At 36.0% G+C, this 17923-nt stretch overlaps 2 protein-coding genes and 1 pseudogene across 3 annotated transcripts; 2 read left to right on the forward strand and 1 right to left on the reverse strand.

Moving 5' to 3' along the window:
- The first annotated feature begins 520 nt into the window (after positions 1–520).
- LOC109077530 (T-box transcription factor TBX3-like) lies at positions 521–4213 on the forward strand. Its single transcript, XM_042723951.1, has 7 exons — positions 521–1280; positions 1463–1730; positions 2046–2192; positions 2315–2391; positions 2589–2722; positions 2935–3461; positions 3688–4213. The coding sequence occupies exons 1-7, from the start codon at positions 988–990 to the stop codon at positions 4000–4002; spliced, it is 1761 nt and encodes a 586-aa protein (XP_042579885.1). The 5' UTR covers positions 521–987; the 3' UTR covers positions 4003–4213.
- Positions 4214–5052: 839 nt separating this feature from the next.
- tm2d2 (TM2 domain containing 2) lies at positions 5053–9642 on the forward strand. Of its 2 annotated transcripts, none has more exons than XM_042723954.1 (4): positions 5053–5593; positions 5687–5774; positions 5875–5990; positions 9361–9642. In XM_042723954.1, the coding sequence occupies exons 1-4, from the start codon at positions 5322–5324 to the stop codon at positions 9566–9568; spliced, it is 684 nt and encodes a 227-aa protein (XP_042579888.1). In that variant the 5' UTR covers positions 5053–5321; the 3' UTR covers positions 9569–9642. The 2 variants fall into 2 exon arrangements, with proteins under 2 accessions (XP_042579888.1, XP_042579887.1); XM_042723953.1 differs by lacking the exon at positions 9361–9642 and adding an exon at positions 7280–7701 and having other exon boundaries at positions 5875–5989.
- Positions 8151–17250, reverse strand: LOC109077506 (annotated as a pseudogene).
- Between the last annotated feature and the right edge of the window lie 673 nt (positions 17251–17923).

The following is a 17923-nucleotide window of genomic DNA, read 5'->3' on the forward strand; positions in this document are numbered from 1 at the left end:
AAAAACATCAGAATAATGTCCGTTCTGAAACAAAATAACAAATCATGAAACAAAACAGCAAAATGTTATATATATATATATATATATATATATATATATATATATATATATATATATATATATATATATATATATAAATATTTTTTTTTTTTTTGCTTGTACTGTTTTTGCTTTTACTGTTTTTGCTTGTACTACAATAAATTGTAATTAATAAGTTGTTTACATAATTTTTTTTGACTAAATCCTGAATTTGTTATTTTATTAAGTTTTATTTTTTTATTGTGTGTGAGTGTGTTTAATTTTTTAACTGCTAAACAACTAGCAAAAATATTCTAAGGGAATTTTTGTTTAGATGTCAGAATTCACAAAAAATTTTAATAAATAATAATAATAAAAATAATGTAAAGCTTTTTGAATGTACAGAATTATTCTCTTTACTTGGACTTTTGTGTGACAACTAGCCCCAATCTGCCCTACTTTCTTTTCTTTATTCAAGCATGAGCAACACTTAAATCTAGACAGCTGATGCTCCATTTGTATCAAATCACTTTGTCGCAGTTGATTCTTTATAAAATCGATTTACCACGCCCTTACGAAGCACAATTGGTTTGGATGTGTCCACGGAGCCAATAAGAAACCCCTGACTGAGCCGTCCCGACAACAAACCACCATGCTGTCCTGAGATCCGGCATAAGGTCCCCAGGGTTCATCATCTGTGCGCACTAAACCCCATAAAACAACCCTCACGGTCTCTGCAGTTGGGTTCTTCACTCAACAGGACAAAGATATGAAAGCATGAAAATGGATGAAAAGGGCGAGATGCATTTTGACAAACTCTGCAACTTCTGACACAATGAAACTAGCATGATTCCACATATGCTGACGACTTCAGAAAGGAGTTATTAACCACCTACTACACTGTGAGGATGAAATGATTATTGATGATGACGTTATGAAATAACCCCACAAACAGCGCAAGTTGAGAGAATGGCGTATCACCACTTTATACCGGCCAGTCCTACTGACCTCACTATTAGTTCGATGCTTGGACAGCAGTCCCAGTTTTTTCCTGTTGGATACGGGAAACAGCTTGGGAACGTGCTCCACACCTCGGTTCGCCTGGCGCTCAAAGACGCCGCGTCTCCAGCGCACCTCTCTGTGGAGACCAGAGACCCTGGACCTGCACCTGAGGATGACCCAGTGGTTCACCTGGAAGGCAAGGAACTGTGGGGGCAGTTTCACATAAGCGGCACGGAGATGGTCATAACAAAGTCTGGAAGGTAAGAAGGTGATTTACCAAGACTAGTCTCCGCGAGGAGTGATTAAAAATAGTTTTTTGAAATTTTTTATGGGCCGAAATGAGCTATTACTGTTCAAGCTGTTTATTTCTCTAACAGTTAGGCAAATATGTATTTTGACTTAAACACTTTTAAACGAGTAAAACGTTTTTTGCTTTTCTGAGGCGCATGTTTCCAGCGTTCAAAGTGCGCTGCAGCGGCTTGGACAGGAAGGCGAGGTACATCCTGCTGATGGATATAGTCGCTGCTGATGACTACAGATACAAGTTTCACAACTCTCGCTGGATGGTGGCTGGAAAGGCCGATCCAGAAATGCCCAAACGAATGTACATCCACCCGGACAGTCCTGCTACCGGGGACCAATGGATGTCCAAAACTGTGACCTTTCATAAGCTCAAACTGACGAACAATATATCTGACAAACATGGATTTGTGAGTATTTAATATCGTAGATGTGATTCACAATTTATGGACGATTTTTAGTGTAAATTTCTCCTCAAAATAATTTCTCTGTCACAAATAAGCAAGTAGGCTAACCTAGCTGAAGTTAACAAGCGCTACAACATTTAACAAATTGAATGTAGCAAGAAGCACATAAAATATTATTTTTTTCTAATTGTGCAAAAAAAAAAAAAAGTAGGCCTAATTTTGTGAAATTTGAACAGGAATGTTTCTTTACATTATTGTTTGAAAAAAAATAAAAAATCATGAAATGAGTATGCAAAATGATATGATTTTGTTTTGCAGACCATATTAAACTCCATGCACAAATATCAGCCGAGGTTTCATATCGTTCGAGCCAACGACCTCCTCAAACTTCCTTACAGCACATTCAAAACCTACGTGTTTCCTGAGACAGAGTTTATCGCTGTGACAGCATACCAAAATGAAAAGGTGACAATCAAATGTTTCATCGGTGACACACACCACATATTAGCCTGATAAAGTTGACAAGTAAACAATTTTCACAACACTTAAGAAATGTGGTATCTTCATTAATATGTTAATCCTTACAGATAACTCAGCTGAAAATCGATAATAACCCATTTGCGAAAGGATTCCGAGATACCGGTAATGGGAGACGAGAGAAAAGGTATTTTTTTTTTCAGATTTATGCCTATACAGTCCTTACTGAAAGTCCACTTCTTATAAATGTATTTTTCTTGAAGTGGAAAGTTGAACTGAACAATGTTATTTTCAGAGTCTGTTCCTTTTTGCTTTAAAGACAGCAGCACCATCTGAAAATAATCATTTATTATCCACTAACATATGTATTTTTTCGATAATTAGGAAACAGATGTTGCATCAGAGGTGTGATGTGGCACCGAAAATAGCCAATGTGTTCACAGACAACTCGTCATTTGACCAAAGTTCATCAAATCCTTTAATTCAAGAAACATATGTCGTTACATCAGCTTCAACAGGTGTTCGGTTGGGATTTATCATAAATCTAGATGTATACTTTATAATAATCTATAATAAATGTCTAATTGTTTATTATTGTAAACAATTTTATACTTATGTATACATTTTTTATACTTACGATATTCATATTAATTTGCTTTTATTCTCTGTTTTATTATTGATATTATTCTTGCTATTCCTAACACACATTTATGAGATATTTATTCTACAGATACGAATGAGAGTGACATTGATGGATATGGAGATGAGAAGGAAAGCAATGAAGATGGAAGACATTCAGTGTCTCAAGAAGAGCAAATTTCCACAGAAATCTCAACAACAGTGCAAGAGTCCAAGGGCATTTCAAAAGAGGAGATACAAGCAGAAAGGAACATGAGGGTCAACAGCAAAGAAAAGCATAGCGAAGAGGGAACTGGACATTTAACCTTGGATAGAAAACATGCTGAACAACACAAGTTTGCAGATGATGTGACTGATGTTTCTCAGAAGGCTTCGCTCACTCGGCACTATTGCATCCCCACTCCTGGCCTAATAAATTCTCTGTGTGTGCCGCCACATGTCTTGTCAAATTTATGCCAGTTTAATTATGTTGGAACATTTCCGTTTTTGGCATCTGAAACAACTTGTCCTTGGTTATCTAGAAGGTCAAATGAAGGGGAGGGTCAAGATTACACCACTTCAGTCCCATCCTCACAACAAAGATTTATAGGCATGCAGCAGCACAGAACAACCTCTCAGGTAGGTTGATAATTTATGAGCTAAGCCAATTTAGTTGAATATCACAAAAAAAAAAAAAAATAGAAATACAATTATTTATTGTAAAATATAATAAATATACGATCATGTTTAGAAATAAAAAATACATGAAACATGCTAAACAAAATATGTTGTTTTATTAACTTGCATGTAAAAATCTGAGGGACAACTAAATTAATTTTAATAAAATAATATGATTTTTTTTCAGGGTGTGCTTGTCTCAGCGCATGGAAATGTCATACCTTTTCCAAGGAGTTACATGACCACATCTGCTGCCGCATCCTCTGCTGTATCATGCCAGGTTCAAGTCCCACCCTTTTTCAGCGCTAGCTACCGATCCCGATGCAGACCCTACCCTTTGCCAATGTGGGTGCATGGCCGAAAAATGCCACAGACCTCAGTTTTTGTACCATATGGTGAAACTGATACAAATGAGCATGCTGGTATTACAACTACTGGATCAGCAGCAGAGTGTAGATCAAAACCTAATGAGGATCAAAACACACCGTGTCGGGATCTCTAGAGATGTCTCTACAGGAACAACAACAAATTCAGCTGTAATGATGTGCATTGTAGTATGGTTAAAGTCTATGGTATGTATCAACTGAAGATCTGGATTAAAAATTAATATATACTATTTATTCTTAAGTCTTTATCTGCTGTGTAAAAGTGTGAAAAATGTGTAAAATACATGAAGTTGCAGAGCAACCATTAAATAAATTTAATACAGTTTTTCTGTGTTTTTCTCCTTGTTTTTTTTTTTTTTTTAATCATTGAAAGTAGTCAAATGACTAGCATACATCTCACTTAAGCATATTTTAGGCTATAGGCAATATCTAACTGTTTTAGCAATATCATTTCAGTCGACCTATAATTAATGTTTTCTTCTTTTTATTACTATTATAACGTTTTCCTCATAATCTCTATCATTTAAAAATTAAGCCTGAAATTTTCACATAAAATTAGGTTTATAATAAATAATATATATTTTACATTAAGTAGCCTACTTGTATTTAACATTTACATACCCCAATTCTTTTTCACGCGGCCAAAATCTCTATGATGGTCAACATTTCACCACAAGAGGTCACCCATGACCGTATGATGGAACAAAATCTGCTAGGCTACTGAATAATAATAATAATAAAGTTCAAAAGGCATTTAAAGTTAGTTAAAAGGTATTTAAAAATTGTATAACACATACATACATTTCAAATGATGCATATATTAAATTTTTACAACTCTAAATAAAATGTATAGCCTACCACCCCAATGCCTAATTGTGCCCTTTAATCCATAAAATATATTGGGATCCACAAACCTACTAACTTAATATTAGTATCAAATCAAGTAGTCTACCTTGAAGTCTGGTAAAGAGAGTCTCAAACTGATCTCAAAAGAATTATCCCATTAACTGACGGCAAACTTTAATCCCACAAATGTTTAATAATTTAAATAGCAAAATACTATTTATATATAGTATATTTACGTTTTATATATAATGTATAAATAAATAATAATAATAATAAATAATAATAATAAATAATATATAATGACGTAACGCTACACAAAATAGCGTCATCACCATGCGCCGCCTGTGTTGTCTATGAGCTGTACGCTCGGTTTTAGCTTGTTTACGGGTAACTTAGCAGAATGATATGGTACATACTCGTCCACAATACAATACATAAGTCGCATATTATGAAATAAAACCGCTAGTAATATGTTGGCTGGCATTTACAGATGTAACTAACAAAATCACCGCTAAAGTACGTTAGCTGTTGTCGCGTTCATTAGCCGGAAGATTATTTAGCCGATCAGCTTAACTGCTGTTCAGAAATCATGCCGCAGATTTCAGTCAACTATATTTTATTATTCGGACAGTTCTTGCTGCTCTTCACAGTGCTGCTTTTACAGAGTCTAGAAGGGATTCACTCGCAAAACTCAACAGAGCCACCCGGAAACAGAGTAACGACCAGCAAAACAGTTCTGATCAGCGAACAGCCAGAAGAAAATGTGACGGAGAGTGTTACAACGTTACCTACAGAAACATCAAATCACACGGAGCAGTATGAGTACAGCCCCCCATCCCCTGTCGTCCTCTGTCGATACCTGTGAGTAAGAGTAAACATCTCATATTTATGAAGCACGCGGCCTGTTTCGTGTAAACATCACTGAAATATCTCGTGCTCTTGTATCTTTTTTAGACCAGAGGAATTCATATTCTGTCAAGATCCAGTCGATCACGGAGGAAATGTCTCTGCCTTTCAGGAACTGGGCTATGGATGTGTAAAGGCAAGTACATTTTTATTAGAAAGACATGTTGCATCAGTAATTTGCGTCTCAAACGATGTTGTGTTTAGAAATGTGTGAAAATGTGTGTATTTTCTCGCAGTTTGGCGGTCAAGTGTACAAAGATGTGAACCATACCAAGGTGTTATGCACAGCACTGGATGGAATAGAGTGTGCTGGACCACGGGAGTTTTTCAGAGGCAATGAGCCATGCATTAAGTAAGTAACAGGGTTTGCACAACTGGAAATATAAAATAGATAATATAAATGAATATATAATTTTAGGAAGAGGCTATTTGCACTTTAAATTGTTTCCACAAGTGGAAGGAAAAGTTTATTAAGTGTTATAGTGACGTGACGTGTAGCAAAGTATGGTGTCCCCTACCATACTCAGAATTTTTGCTCTGCATTTCACCCATTTAAGTGCACACACACACACACACACACACAGACTGTGAACACACACACCCGGAGAAAGTGGGTAGGTATTTTTGCTGCAGCATCCAGGGAGCAGTTGGGGGTCCGTTGCCTTGCTCAAGGGTCTCACTTTAGTCATGGTATTGAAGGTGGAAGAGAGCACTGGTCATTCATTCCACCCTACCTACAGTCCCTGACAGTATCGAGACTCGAACCTGTGTCCTTTGGGTTACAAGTCCGACTGGATTGGGGTTTATTTTAAGTTAGACCTGTAATCTGCTGATCAGTAAAGGTGTCCTTGAAGGTCCAGGTCTGCTGTCAGTGTGCCTCATCAACGTGAGGACATCAAATCCTGTTTCATTTATAGGCCTATTAAATACCCATTAGGCACTTTATTTCCACTTTTCAATTATTTTTGTTATTTAAAATGAACTCCTCTCATGGCTGATAAGGCATGTGAGATTTTGAGATGTGTCAAAAGATAAGTCCACTATCATTATTATGTAACTGGCTCAACCAGATCAGTGGTGGGCAGAGATAGTGTGTATGGCTTTTGCCAACAAAATGGGCTATTTGCACTTAGTGTTAGTAAAAACATAATATGTTAAGTCATGTAATTGTCTATGATAAATATGCATCTTTCTAGTCATGGTCAGCTGTAAAATAGTTATTGCTGATCTTGATTGCTAGCTATAGAAATGTTCACAAACCTGGCTCACAAAATAGTCTCAACAAATAATTAGAGAATTGGTCTTATAAATCTTTATTCAGTAATCACAACTGACTAATAAGGTCATAGGGAAATTAAATTGTCAAGAATGTTGGAACCCTGCTAATAGGTTATTTTATTTCCGTTTTTTTTATCACTAACATGAGATGGAAGCCAGTTACACAAAGCGTAATTTTTAATTTCTATACCACAAGAGGGCAGTGGAGTACTGTGGATCCCAGATTCAATGTACTGTACTGTCTGCTGTGTAAATTTCAAGACTGGCCTTCAGTAAATAGAGCTGCAGCAATTCACAGGCTTTACACTAGACATAAACTTTGAAACTGTTCCCACTAATAACTGTTTTTCTTTGTGATTTATTAATACACAGGGCACTACTTCATCACCACCCTACTGTACTCATTTTTCCTGGGGTGTTTTGGTGTCGATCGGTTCTGTCTCGGGCACACTGGGACTGCGGTGGGAAAGCTGCTTACCCTGGGAGGTCTTGGCATCTGGTGGTTTGTGGACCTCATTCTCCTGATAACAGGAGGCCTGACCCCCAGCGACAGCAGCAACTGGTGCACTTTCTACTGATTTAAGAGTTGGATCTGATTTACCTTTCTCATGCTCACAAGTTATATTTAATGCACTGTATGCATGTGGGCTTGCATGGGCCTTATCTGCCGTTTATTATTTGTAAAATACTGTTCTTCTTGTTTCTTTTGTAAAGGGTTTATGCGAAGCAGTGTTGTAAATAAATGTCATCTTCAAAGAGTAAAACTCTTAATTGATACAGCAATATTTATGATGATCTGATTGTGATCTTTTTATTAAACAAACAACATAGCCATCTAGGAAATTAGTCAGATGTTTTCAAAATGGGCTACACTTGTCTTTGTCCTTTACTTTTGTATGGTCTTTCTGAACATGCTTCCCATTACGAAATGATGTTTAAAATCAAATCAAGTTTTGTTTTCTGGGCTGGATTGCAGAATGTGCCAAAACGGCTGCAGACATGTTCCAGATCTTGTTTTAGACTGAATACCTACAAAAAGCTGTCAAAGGACAGATGTTATGAAACAGCTTGCAATTAAAAATACATACAGTAATAGACTCTATTAAACATGCATCCTTTGGCAGAATTCCCATGGCTTTTTTCACACACCATTCAAAACGCAATTTGGTGAGAAGCTGTTAAAAGTTTTCTTATTATTAATTTCCTCTTTCATGTTCTATGGCTTGTGTGTTTCTTGTACATTATGTTTTATTTACTGACGCACTGTTGGTCTGAAAAAAACTAGGCACTTAGGGATATGTTGCAACACATTCAAGTGCATTGCTTCAAAACAACATGTGCTTATATTTCAGTAACATATTACTCACAATTTTTATCTCAGATAAATTCACGTGGGTACAAAGACTTGTTTGACTGAGGAAAATGACTCTATATTTATTTGAAAACAATTGAAAGGTACTAAGTGCATGCGATGTGTATGTTGACCGTGTGGTGGATTACAGCCTGACAGGTCATCAGCTTTAATGTTTACATGCACTACAAGATAATTCTTTCAAAACGCAATGCTTGCTTCTAGAGCACAAAATCAGCATATTAGAATGATTTCTGAAAGATCATGTGACACTGAAGACTGTAATATAATGACTGCTGAAAATTTAGTTTGGCCATCACTGGAATTACGTCCATTTTAAAATATATAAACATAGAAAGCAGTTATTTTAAATTGTAATATTATTCCACAATATTACTGTTTTTACTGTATTTTTGATCAAATAAATTCCTCGATGTGCATAAGACTCTAGAACAGTAGTGTAATGACATCAGAATTATAAATACAGAAAAACAATACAATCTTAACAATACGACTTGTGTATTTATATCAAAAAGCATCACTTGGTCTTGACGCTTCATGATAATGTATGCTATTGATATAATGCCCTTTTCAAGCAATGCATGTTTGTGGATAATATATTGTTTGGAGGTATGTAAATGTAGCACCAGAAAGCTTTATCAGTCCACTTCATCAGGACTCACTATTAGCGTGATTTCTTCATTAGCACGTCGCACCACCAAAGAAAGAACTTTGTTTGACTGCACAGCCTGACTCATGTCCTCTGTAGAATGCACTGGATGTCTGTTAATGCTGATAATCACATCTTGGTTGACCAAGCCAGCGCTACAAAGCAAATAGCAATATGTGAAACGTTGAGATACTCTTCGCTATTCTACTATTCTTGTATTGTGAGTGTTAATTGCAAGAGTTAACTGATCAGGCTTTGGATCTAAAATAAGAAAACAATAGAGATTCCAAGGTGTTTGTCTTTAATTATCTGTAGTTTGTTCAAGTGGACAATCAAACTTATCCACAGAAAAAGATAAATTACCTAAAATTCTGTCATAATTCAAAGTATGTTTGGTTACCAACATTCTATTATGTTTCACAGAAGAAAGAGTTTCAAATGGCAGACATTTGTACAAAAAAACAACAACAACAGAATACCACAGGAGGAATGTCATCATAGGACAGAGGTGCTACAGGAAAAATATTCATTGGACAAATATGCAAAGGCCTTCATGGTATATGATCAGGATATAAATCTTGATTTGAACGAAGGTTATAACAGTATGAAAGGAGCCTCTGGGCCTAGATGAGTGAAGAACGAGGTGTGGTTGGGGTTAATTGGGAGGTGCAAGAGGAGGTGCAAGCAAATTCCTTTACCTGAAGGCAGCTGTCCCTGGAATAACCTCATACACATACACCCCTGAGCTCACATCTGGAAAGTTGCTCTCCTTCTCTCTGAGCTCCCTAATCAAACTGATGAAATGAACATAATTAAAAAAAAAAAAAACTTCAAAAATTTATCTTTATAACGTAATGAATGCATATTTGAAAAGAAGAAAAAAATTAATTTACACATCTGAAAGTTGAAGCATTCGCACTCCTATATATCTCCTCTTAGAGTTCTTCCTGAAATGTAAGAAAACAGCTACTAAATTCAGTCAAGTTTAAAACAAATAAACAGATCAAAATAAGTTTGCAAACCTTTTCTTTGTCTGTCATAAGAGTCTGCAAGGAACTGGCATATGCGGTCCGAGGGAATGGCAAATGATATTCCTGCCGTAACCTTCAACGTGTTTATACCAATGACATCCCCATCCTTGAAACCGCAAACAGGGAGCATAATATTGAAATGCACTGCAATGAATGAACAGTTACCTTGAGACACACAAGGGACGGTGATCACTGGGTGTACTGGGTTTAATTTAATAATTAAGAGTAATAGGGAATATTGAGGTCATTATTTTAACAAGTACAATGTAAGATGTTTGCATGTACATAGTTATATGTACATACAGTATACTGTATACCATTAGTAAAAACACAGCTTTTTTTGCTTATACTATTGCATTGTTTAAATCTGTGCAATGGTTTTTACATATTATCAAGTATCCATTGTGCACTATAAATGGAAATATTTTTTATTGCAAAGCCAGATGCTTGCTTGAGCCTGAGGCTCCTTCAAGGACACATGTTGTGTTTCCCTTACAAAGATCAATAGAATAATATAAACCACTGCAGCTAATTTATATTACCTGCAGTGTGTGAGAGAGAGAGAGTATTATGTTCAAAATATACTTAATGCCAAATAAGAGAAGGAGAATAAAAGGTTCTTACCAAGTTTACAAGAGGTCCTCCTGAGTTTGCATACTGTAAAAGAAAACATTAACATTCTATTCATATTCATGGACACACAGCTAAACTGTCTATATTGATAGTGTCTATATGTCGAACAGTTACATTTATAATGGCATCTGTTTGAATATACTCCATAACAGAGTTCTGCAGGCCAAGTTCATGAAGTCCTCGGTGGGTAGTGCTGATGATACTGGTGGTTACTGTTTTAAAAAGAAAATGGGCTTCCCACAGCCACTACAAACTCTCCTGGCCTCAGTTCTGATAAACGACCAAGGAAAAGCACTGGCAGGGGAGTCTGTTTAAAACAAAGAGACGGTGCATTATTTCATTCAATCCTGTAATAGATATTTTACCAGATTTTGTAAAAAAAAATGCCCCATCTTTTCAAGTTGTTAAATTTGACCAATAATATAATTTTTATATAATTAATGTTTCTACTCCAAACACATTTCCAGATGCACCCCAAACAATCTGTTAACTTTTGACATTTTTTATTAAAATTTAATTAAAAAATTAAAATGGAATAAAATTATTTAAGCCAGTTATTGTTAACTAAAAACTATCAATTTTTTGGTAACTGAAATAAGATATTAAAATTAAATGAAAAACATGAAAATTTGAAATGTGGCTTTGGAAACTAACTGAAAAAAAAAAATAAGCTGGAGTAGTTTACTAAAAATACAAAGAGTTAAATAGAATTATTTAAAAATACAATTAAAATGAAAACTGAAAATACAAATATAAAAACTATTTCAAAATATTAATATAATACTCTTTCTCTATAATGCTGATTCAAGCATACATTAAATAGACATACATTTGTTATATACGATTTATGATTTTAGCTATATATTTTAGCTATAACATCTCAAATTATTATTTACTTTCCTGAAGTAAATGTAACGTCAGGTGATATGTTTGTTCATAAGTTGTTCAATTTTTTTCTGCGGTTGAATCTCTGACTGGGCGATTACATTAGAGGAAATACAGTTCAGTATGTTGGTAAGTTGAACTGTATCTTTTAACATTTAATATACCTTCTTCTGACCTTCATCCATCACTTTTTGTGCTGTAAATAGGTAGCTGCAAAGTGGAAAGACTGTTGGTTTGTGCAGGCTCAGTGACGGCAGAGATCTCTCACAGCATATTAAAGAGAGTCAAAACAAGTTGTATTGTTTGGATTTCTTAATAACATTTACACATTTTGTTAGTGGGCACCTTTTTAATAAAAAAAGAACATTTTTAGTACTCATCATTGTGAGCTCCTACTCAAAATCACAGAGCCGCAACAAGTCTTTTTCAGAGAAAAACAACTTGACTATCTTCTGTGCTGTCACATTTTTAGAAGACTCTAATAAGTTTCCTTGAAATGTTTGAAGCCAGCAGCCAGTCTAGGCCTGAGCTTGCCCCTGCCTGCCTGTGCTCTGTAGGGTGCATTTTTATGACTTCAGGCTGATGCACCAGGTTTGATTACTGGGGCTTCTGGAGCAGGGCGCCTTTACACTCTGTCCCAACCTTGACTCTGCAGTCTATTGCTGGGGGGCTGAGCACTGCAAAATAACAGATTGCCATCTGCCTACCCAGCACTTCTTCTCCACTTTTCTCCTCTTTTTTGAAACCACAGGCAGCCATACACAGTCTGGGACTGAATTAAAGTGATTACCAATCATTGTGCTACATGCTGTTGCTATGGTCTGGATTATGGCGAGACGTTGTTGTTGGCAGAGAATGCTCTACGCTGCTGATCAAAGCTTGTCTCAGGAGTTAGGTGGTTCTGAAAGGACTTTTTTTTTTACTCTTTGGGCTGTTTTGTATTTCTGCCAGGAGATATTTCAGGGCTTTGTGCTGGTCCTGTTTACAAAGGCAGGTTGTCAGTGGCAAATAGACATGTTATCTTGCATGGTCACAAGCGCACAGGAAAAATAGGCGGAAAGTTGGAATTTGTAAGACTGAGACGAATTTTCTCCTGAGGAAATCAGAAAACAAATTAACCATGTCAAGAAGCAGAATCTAATTTTTGGTGGCACAAGCCCTTGCTGACTCCAGAAACATCTGCTGGACTGCCTCCCCAAGATTAATTTACTTCCAGCAGCTGTGCTAGTCGCTGATGATAAACCAGTGGATCTGAGCAGTAAAATGCAAAGACAACATTTTTTCCATGCAACAAAAGGTATTTTGACCATGCACTTAAGACCTCTGGAGGCTATCATTGGTTAAGTAATTTATTCATGTCCCCTGACCAGGTTTTGGACATCTTGGCTTACTTACCTCTAAGTCTATCTTAATGAGAGCAATGTCTAATTTTTGATCCACATCTTTAATTGTGGCATCATAGAGCATGGCATTTTTTAGCTCCAATTTGATATGTTGCTTATTGGTCAGTACATGTGCATTGGTGACGATTCATCCGTCCTCTGACGCTATAAACCCTGAACCACTGGAAACAGGGACGTCTTGGCTGGAAAATGGTAGTCTGGAAGGAAACATTGGGGAAATAGTCCATGGGTGTATGAGTTCATAAAAAATATGTTTGTTGAGAGATTTCTAGGATTTGAAGCACAACATGTTAGAATCATAGAAGGATCATGTGACACTCAATACTGGAGTAACAGCTGTTGAAAATTTAGCTATGCCATTACAGGTATAAATTACAATAATTAAAATTTTACTGTCTTACTGTTTTACTGTATCAAATAAATGCAGCCTTGGTGAGCACAAGAAACTTCTTTCAAAAACACAACAAAATCTTAGGAGTGTATAACATCCTTTTTAAACTCTGCTATGAAATGTAACACAACAAATGTTTATTGTAAATGTTTAGTTGTGATGACACTGCGCATATTTTCTCACATGATTATATACTAAAGTTTAATTTATGCAAAATGTAGTAACAGTTATCTTGCAACACACAGAAATTCCCATCCAAACAGCAGTGTTTATATACTTATTCTTCTGTCATTTTTTAACCTCTGTCTAAACAAGCAAGCAAAAACTATTATATTGTCATAATTTAATCACATATGGAGAGTTCATTCTGTGCCAGCTAAGAATACCAAGCATTACACCAGCATGTCACTCTGTGCTCAGCATCTAAACAACCAACACCATCTGTCCTTACCTACTAAACAGTTCTAGATGGACCACTGCAGGGGCAATCTTATCCACCACATCTGCTATGAAGTTAAATTTGTAGCGCATGCTGCTTGGATTTTGAGAGCCTATCAGAACAGAGAGAAACAGCACAAATTACTTTAGAAAGTTATAATTGCCTGTTTTTAAATAGAGACCAAGCCAAAAAACATGTGCATCAAACATGGGTTGACAACTTTGCAAAATCTAAAATGCATTATCAATGTCACAATGTTGCTTTTCAACATGTTGCACATAACGTGTGGGCACAAGCTATGAGTAAAGCAAACAGCCCTGTGGAGCTCTTTTCTTCACCCTGCTACCTGAAGGCACTGGGGGAGAACTTGTCACACAGTCTCTGCATAAATTGATGTTACATGCTTATCTCCAAGTCTGTGGCAGCTGACAGCAGCCTTGCTCCTCTGAGAGAATGTCAGGGTCCCGACATTGCATGTACAGGCTTCCCTGGGGTAAACCACAACAGGTAAACACAAAAAATATTTCTATAATGAGAAATCATGTCTGTAAACCTCAGATGCAGTGCCATAAAAACCTGTCTTAATAAATTAAGACATCATTGTTTAAATCATATTCTCTCTTACTTTTCTGCCAAAGAAGCCAGCATGGCTGATGCTACATATATGCAAATTTGCACTGGATGTGGATAAAGGTTATGTAATACACGTTACCACTTGATAAAATCATTGTTCCCTTGACTATTTTTTGCATACTGAGTCCGTTTTCAGAGCTGAATTGATTGTGACATTGTTTTTTTCCAGCCCTTTCGGGACCCCTGAATTTGGCAAGGCATAGCTGACAGAACATGCCACATGGTTTTTATAGATGGATCATATATCCCAAGGCATTACTGTCAAAACAAAATAAATTTGAACCTCTTGGCCAGAAGCCAGGGAACATTTGTGTGCATAAAAGCATACAGCATATATATATATATATATATATATATATATATATATATATATATATATATATATAAACAAAAAACATATAATGCAACTCTGAACTATTGATTGAAAAATATGTTAATATTTGTGTAAATATGTAAATAAAAAATATATGGAGGTGAATATATATTTATATGTGTGTCATTTTTAATATAAGTATATTTCTCATTGCAGATTTTTCAAATATTTACATATCTTTCAATCAATAGTTTCAGAGTTGCATTATATATATATATATATACACACACACACACTTATAATTTATATATATATATATATATATATATATATCAGGGCACCTGAGTCATGGAATTGCCGGCCCAATACTCGAACCCACAACCTTAGGGTTAGGAGTCAAACTCTCTAACCACTAGGCCATGACTTCCCCGTATAGATGACATGAGGGTGAGTAAATGCAGAATATTTATTTTTGGGTGAACTATCCCTATAAAAAGTAGACTTTAATACTAACTTATTAATCTACATATACTTCTTGCTTTCTCTAGAAAAGTTCCCTCACTGTTCTCATATCAGCTGGAATGATGCTGGTGTCAGTGGTGTTGTGGGATTGTGTAGAACTCAAACATTGACCATCGCTGCTAGCACCACGTCCATTTATATAGAAAACAATAAAAATAGTTTTTCAATACAGGACTATTTGTACTAATACTGTAAGGGGACCATTTGATACAAGCATTTGTGTGTCAAATAATATCTCAAGCTGTGAGAATGAGAAAAGAACACAATATGATGACGTACATTCATGCTACAAATGTAGAAGTGGTGGAAATCACCCTGCAGGTATTATGGCACGATAAAAAGAAGGCATTTAAAAATGTCAATAATAATATCTTCTCCTAATATGATAAGATTTTTGGTAGCTATAGCAATATCATTTCAAGGTTTCAGTTCATTTATACTGATGCTCAAAAGATGTTCCATGATTTGGCTTGCAACAACAAATGACAAAGAAGTAGTTGACATTAACAACTCCTCTGCTTTCCTTTCGCAACATGCAAAACTGCTGAATGCCTGCACTGACGTGCTGAAATGAATGCTATCAAAGTTTCCTTGACATTGAAATAGATTTGAAATGCTGCACCTCTTTTACTGCAGAGGTTTGTGGCTTAAGTCATAAATCTATTATCACATAAATGCCTACTCTTACTTTTTTATGAGGGTATTCGGTTGAATTTTGCATGAAGCTGTAAAGTTAAGCTGCACTCAATCAAATCAGATATGATAAGCCCCTTCAATGACTTTTTAATTTGCATCTCAGTATTGCTAAACGAAGTATTCCAGTGATATCTGCGCTAGACATGGCATATGGAAAGAACTGGCTTTTGTAAAAAAAAAAAAAATGAATTTTACCCGAATGGAAATTAGGAACTAGACCACAGAAAATTTATAAGCAATCAATCATTTGTTTTGTTTTAAATGTTTTGATTAGGGAAAGGAAAAATAAACACGATGATTACGACAGCAATAATGTACTGCATAACAGAAATCCCAATCAATAATAGCAAATAATCACAAAGACCATTCCCCATAGGCATATTCTAAGAATATTCATAGTTTGTTACTTGTAAATACACATTGAAACAATATTTTACAGTAAAAGTAATAGGCCTATAAAGGTAATATAATAATTGTTTATATTATTTTACAATATTTTATAGTAGCTGTGTTGTTGGTTAAAACGTAGCTAATACTTAATTGCTATAGGTAACTTATCGCAAACAGGTTTATACTGTACAAAATTTTGTTTCGGTAAAACGTTATGGGTTGTTTTACAACACTTTCTGTCAGTTCGTCAAATTGATACATTACTTTTAATATAAATGGTTGCCTCTGCTACAAGAGGGGGAACAGCTTCACCGTTTAGATCGTTATTAACTTCTGTCAATTTGGCCAGGTGTTATGAACACCAAAACAAACAGTTTTTCTTCCCTCACCGGTCTCGCAGGGGCCTGTCTGGATGAAAATGACAGCAGGTGTGTCGCTCTTCTCAGCCCGTCTGTTCTCCGCTTTCAGTCGGCAGACACTGTGATATGTTCTCCCATCGCTGCCGCACACGGGCTCGTGGGATTCACACACACACGTGCCGCGCGCGCCGCTGCGATATTCACAGGTCATTCCCTGACCGCAAACTACATATCCGCGATTCCCACAATACTCCACCCCCTCCCGCCGCACACACCGTGCAGCAGTCACATCTTTCCTTCACCACGCCGAAATAACAAGACTTTATAGCAGATGAGCAGCGGGACAGGTCGCACACATTGGGGCATGTAGTTTGTCTCGTCCGCAGATCACGCGCCTGCAACACAGAGGCCATGAGAACACAGGCCAGCAATCTCCACATGATTAACACTAATCTCACCAATCGATGTAAGGACCGATGGAATTTCATTTTCAAGTAAACCTCGCTTAAACAAAATCAACAGATGTCCGGTTGCTTATTCCCAAAGTGAAAATGTTCAAGTTTAAAAACAGCAGTTGCGTATTGCTGAAATGTCATGATGTTCATTGTGGCTCGTACGTATAGCTCTTTATGAACAGACAGCATGTTCTGAGTTTGGATATAGTTTGGGGTCTTCAGGAGAGCAATTAAGGGAGGAGCTTAAAGTTTAGCTCTTTCTGTGCCTGTTATTAGTCCAACAACTCATAGCTGGTCATTACAATGAAGCGATAATGATAGATGCATTTATTATAGGTTATTGTGAAGATGAGTCTCCTCGTCTTCTACCATTTCATTGTATTGTTTCAAACTTGTAAACTTGTGCCTTGATGTTGCTGGTTTATTTCATTGTGTGGATAATTTATGCTTTGGGAGGGCTTAATTATGTTGACTTTATGACTTTCTTTAACAACTATATATGTATATATGTATACATATACAGTAAGCTGAATTTTCAGCAGCATTACTCCAGTTGTCAGTGTCACATGATCTTTCAGAAATCATTCAAACATGCTGATTTAATGCTCAAGAAACATTTCAATTTTGCTTCTTAATATTTTTGCAGAAACTATTTTTTTTTCATTGTTTTTAAGTTTTCAAAAGAAAAGTAATTATTTATACGTTTGTTTTTTAACCTTAAAAATGTCTTCGTATATTCAGTGTTCTTGCTATATATACACACATAAATACATATACATACATTGTGCAGTCTTCTTTTTGAGAAGAAAGCAAGCAGAATCTAACTTGATAATTGA

Source organism: Cyprinus carpio, chromosome B5 (genome assembly GCF_018340385.1).
Source record: "Cyprinus carpio isolate SPL01 chromosome B5, ASM1834038v1, whole genome shotgun sequence".
Taxonomy (NCBI): Eukaryota; Metazoa; Chordata; class Actinopteri; order Cypriniformes; family Cyprinidae; genus Cyprinus; species Cyprinus carpio.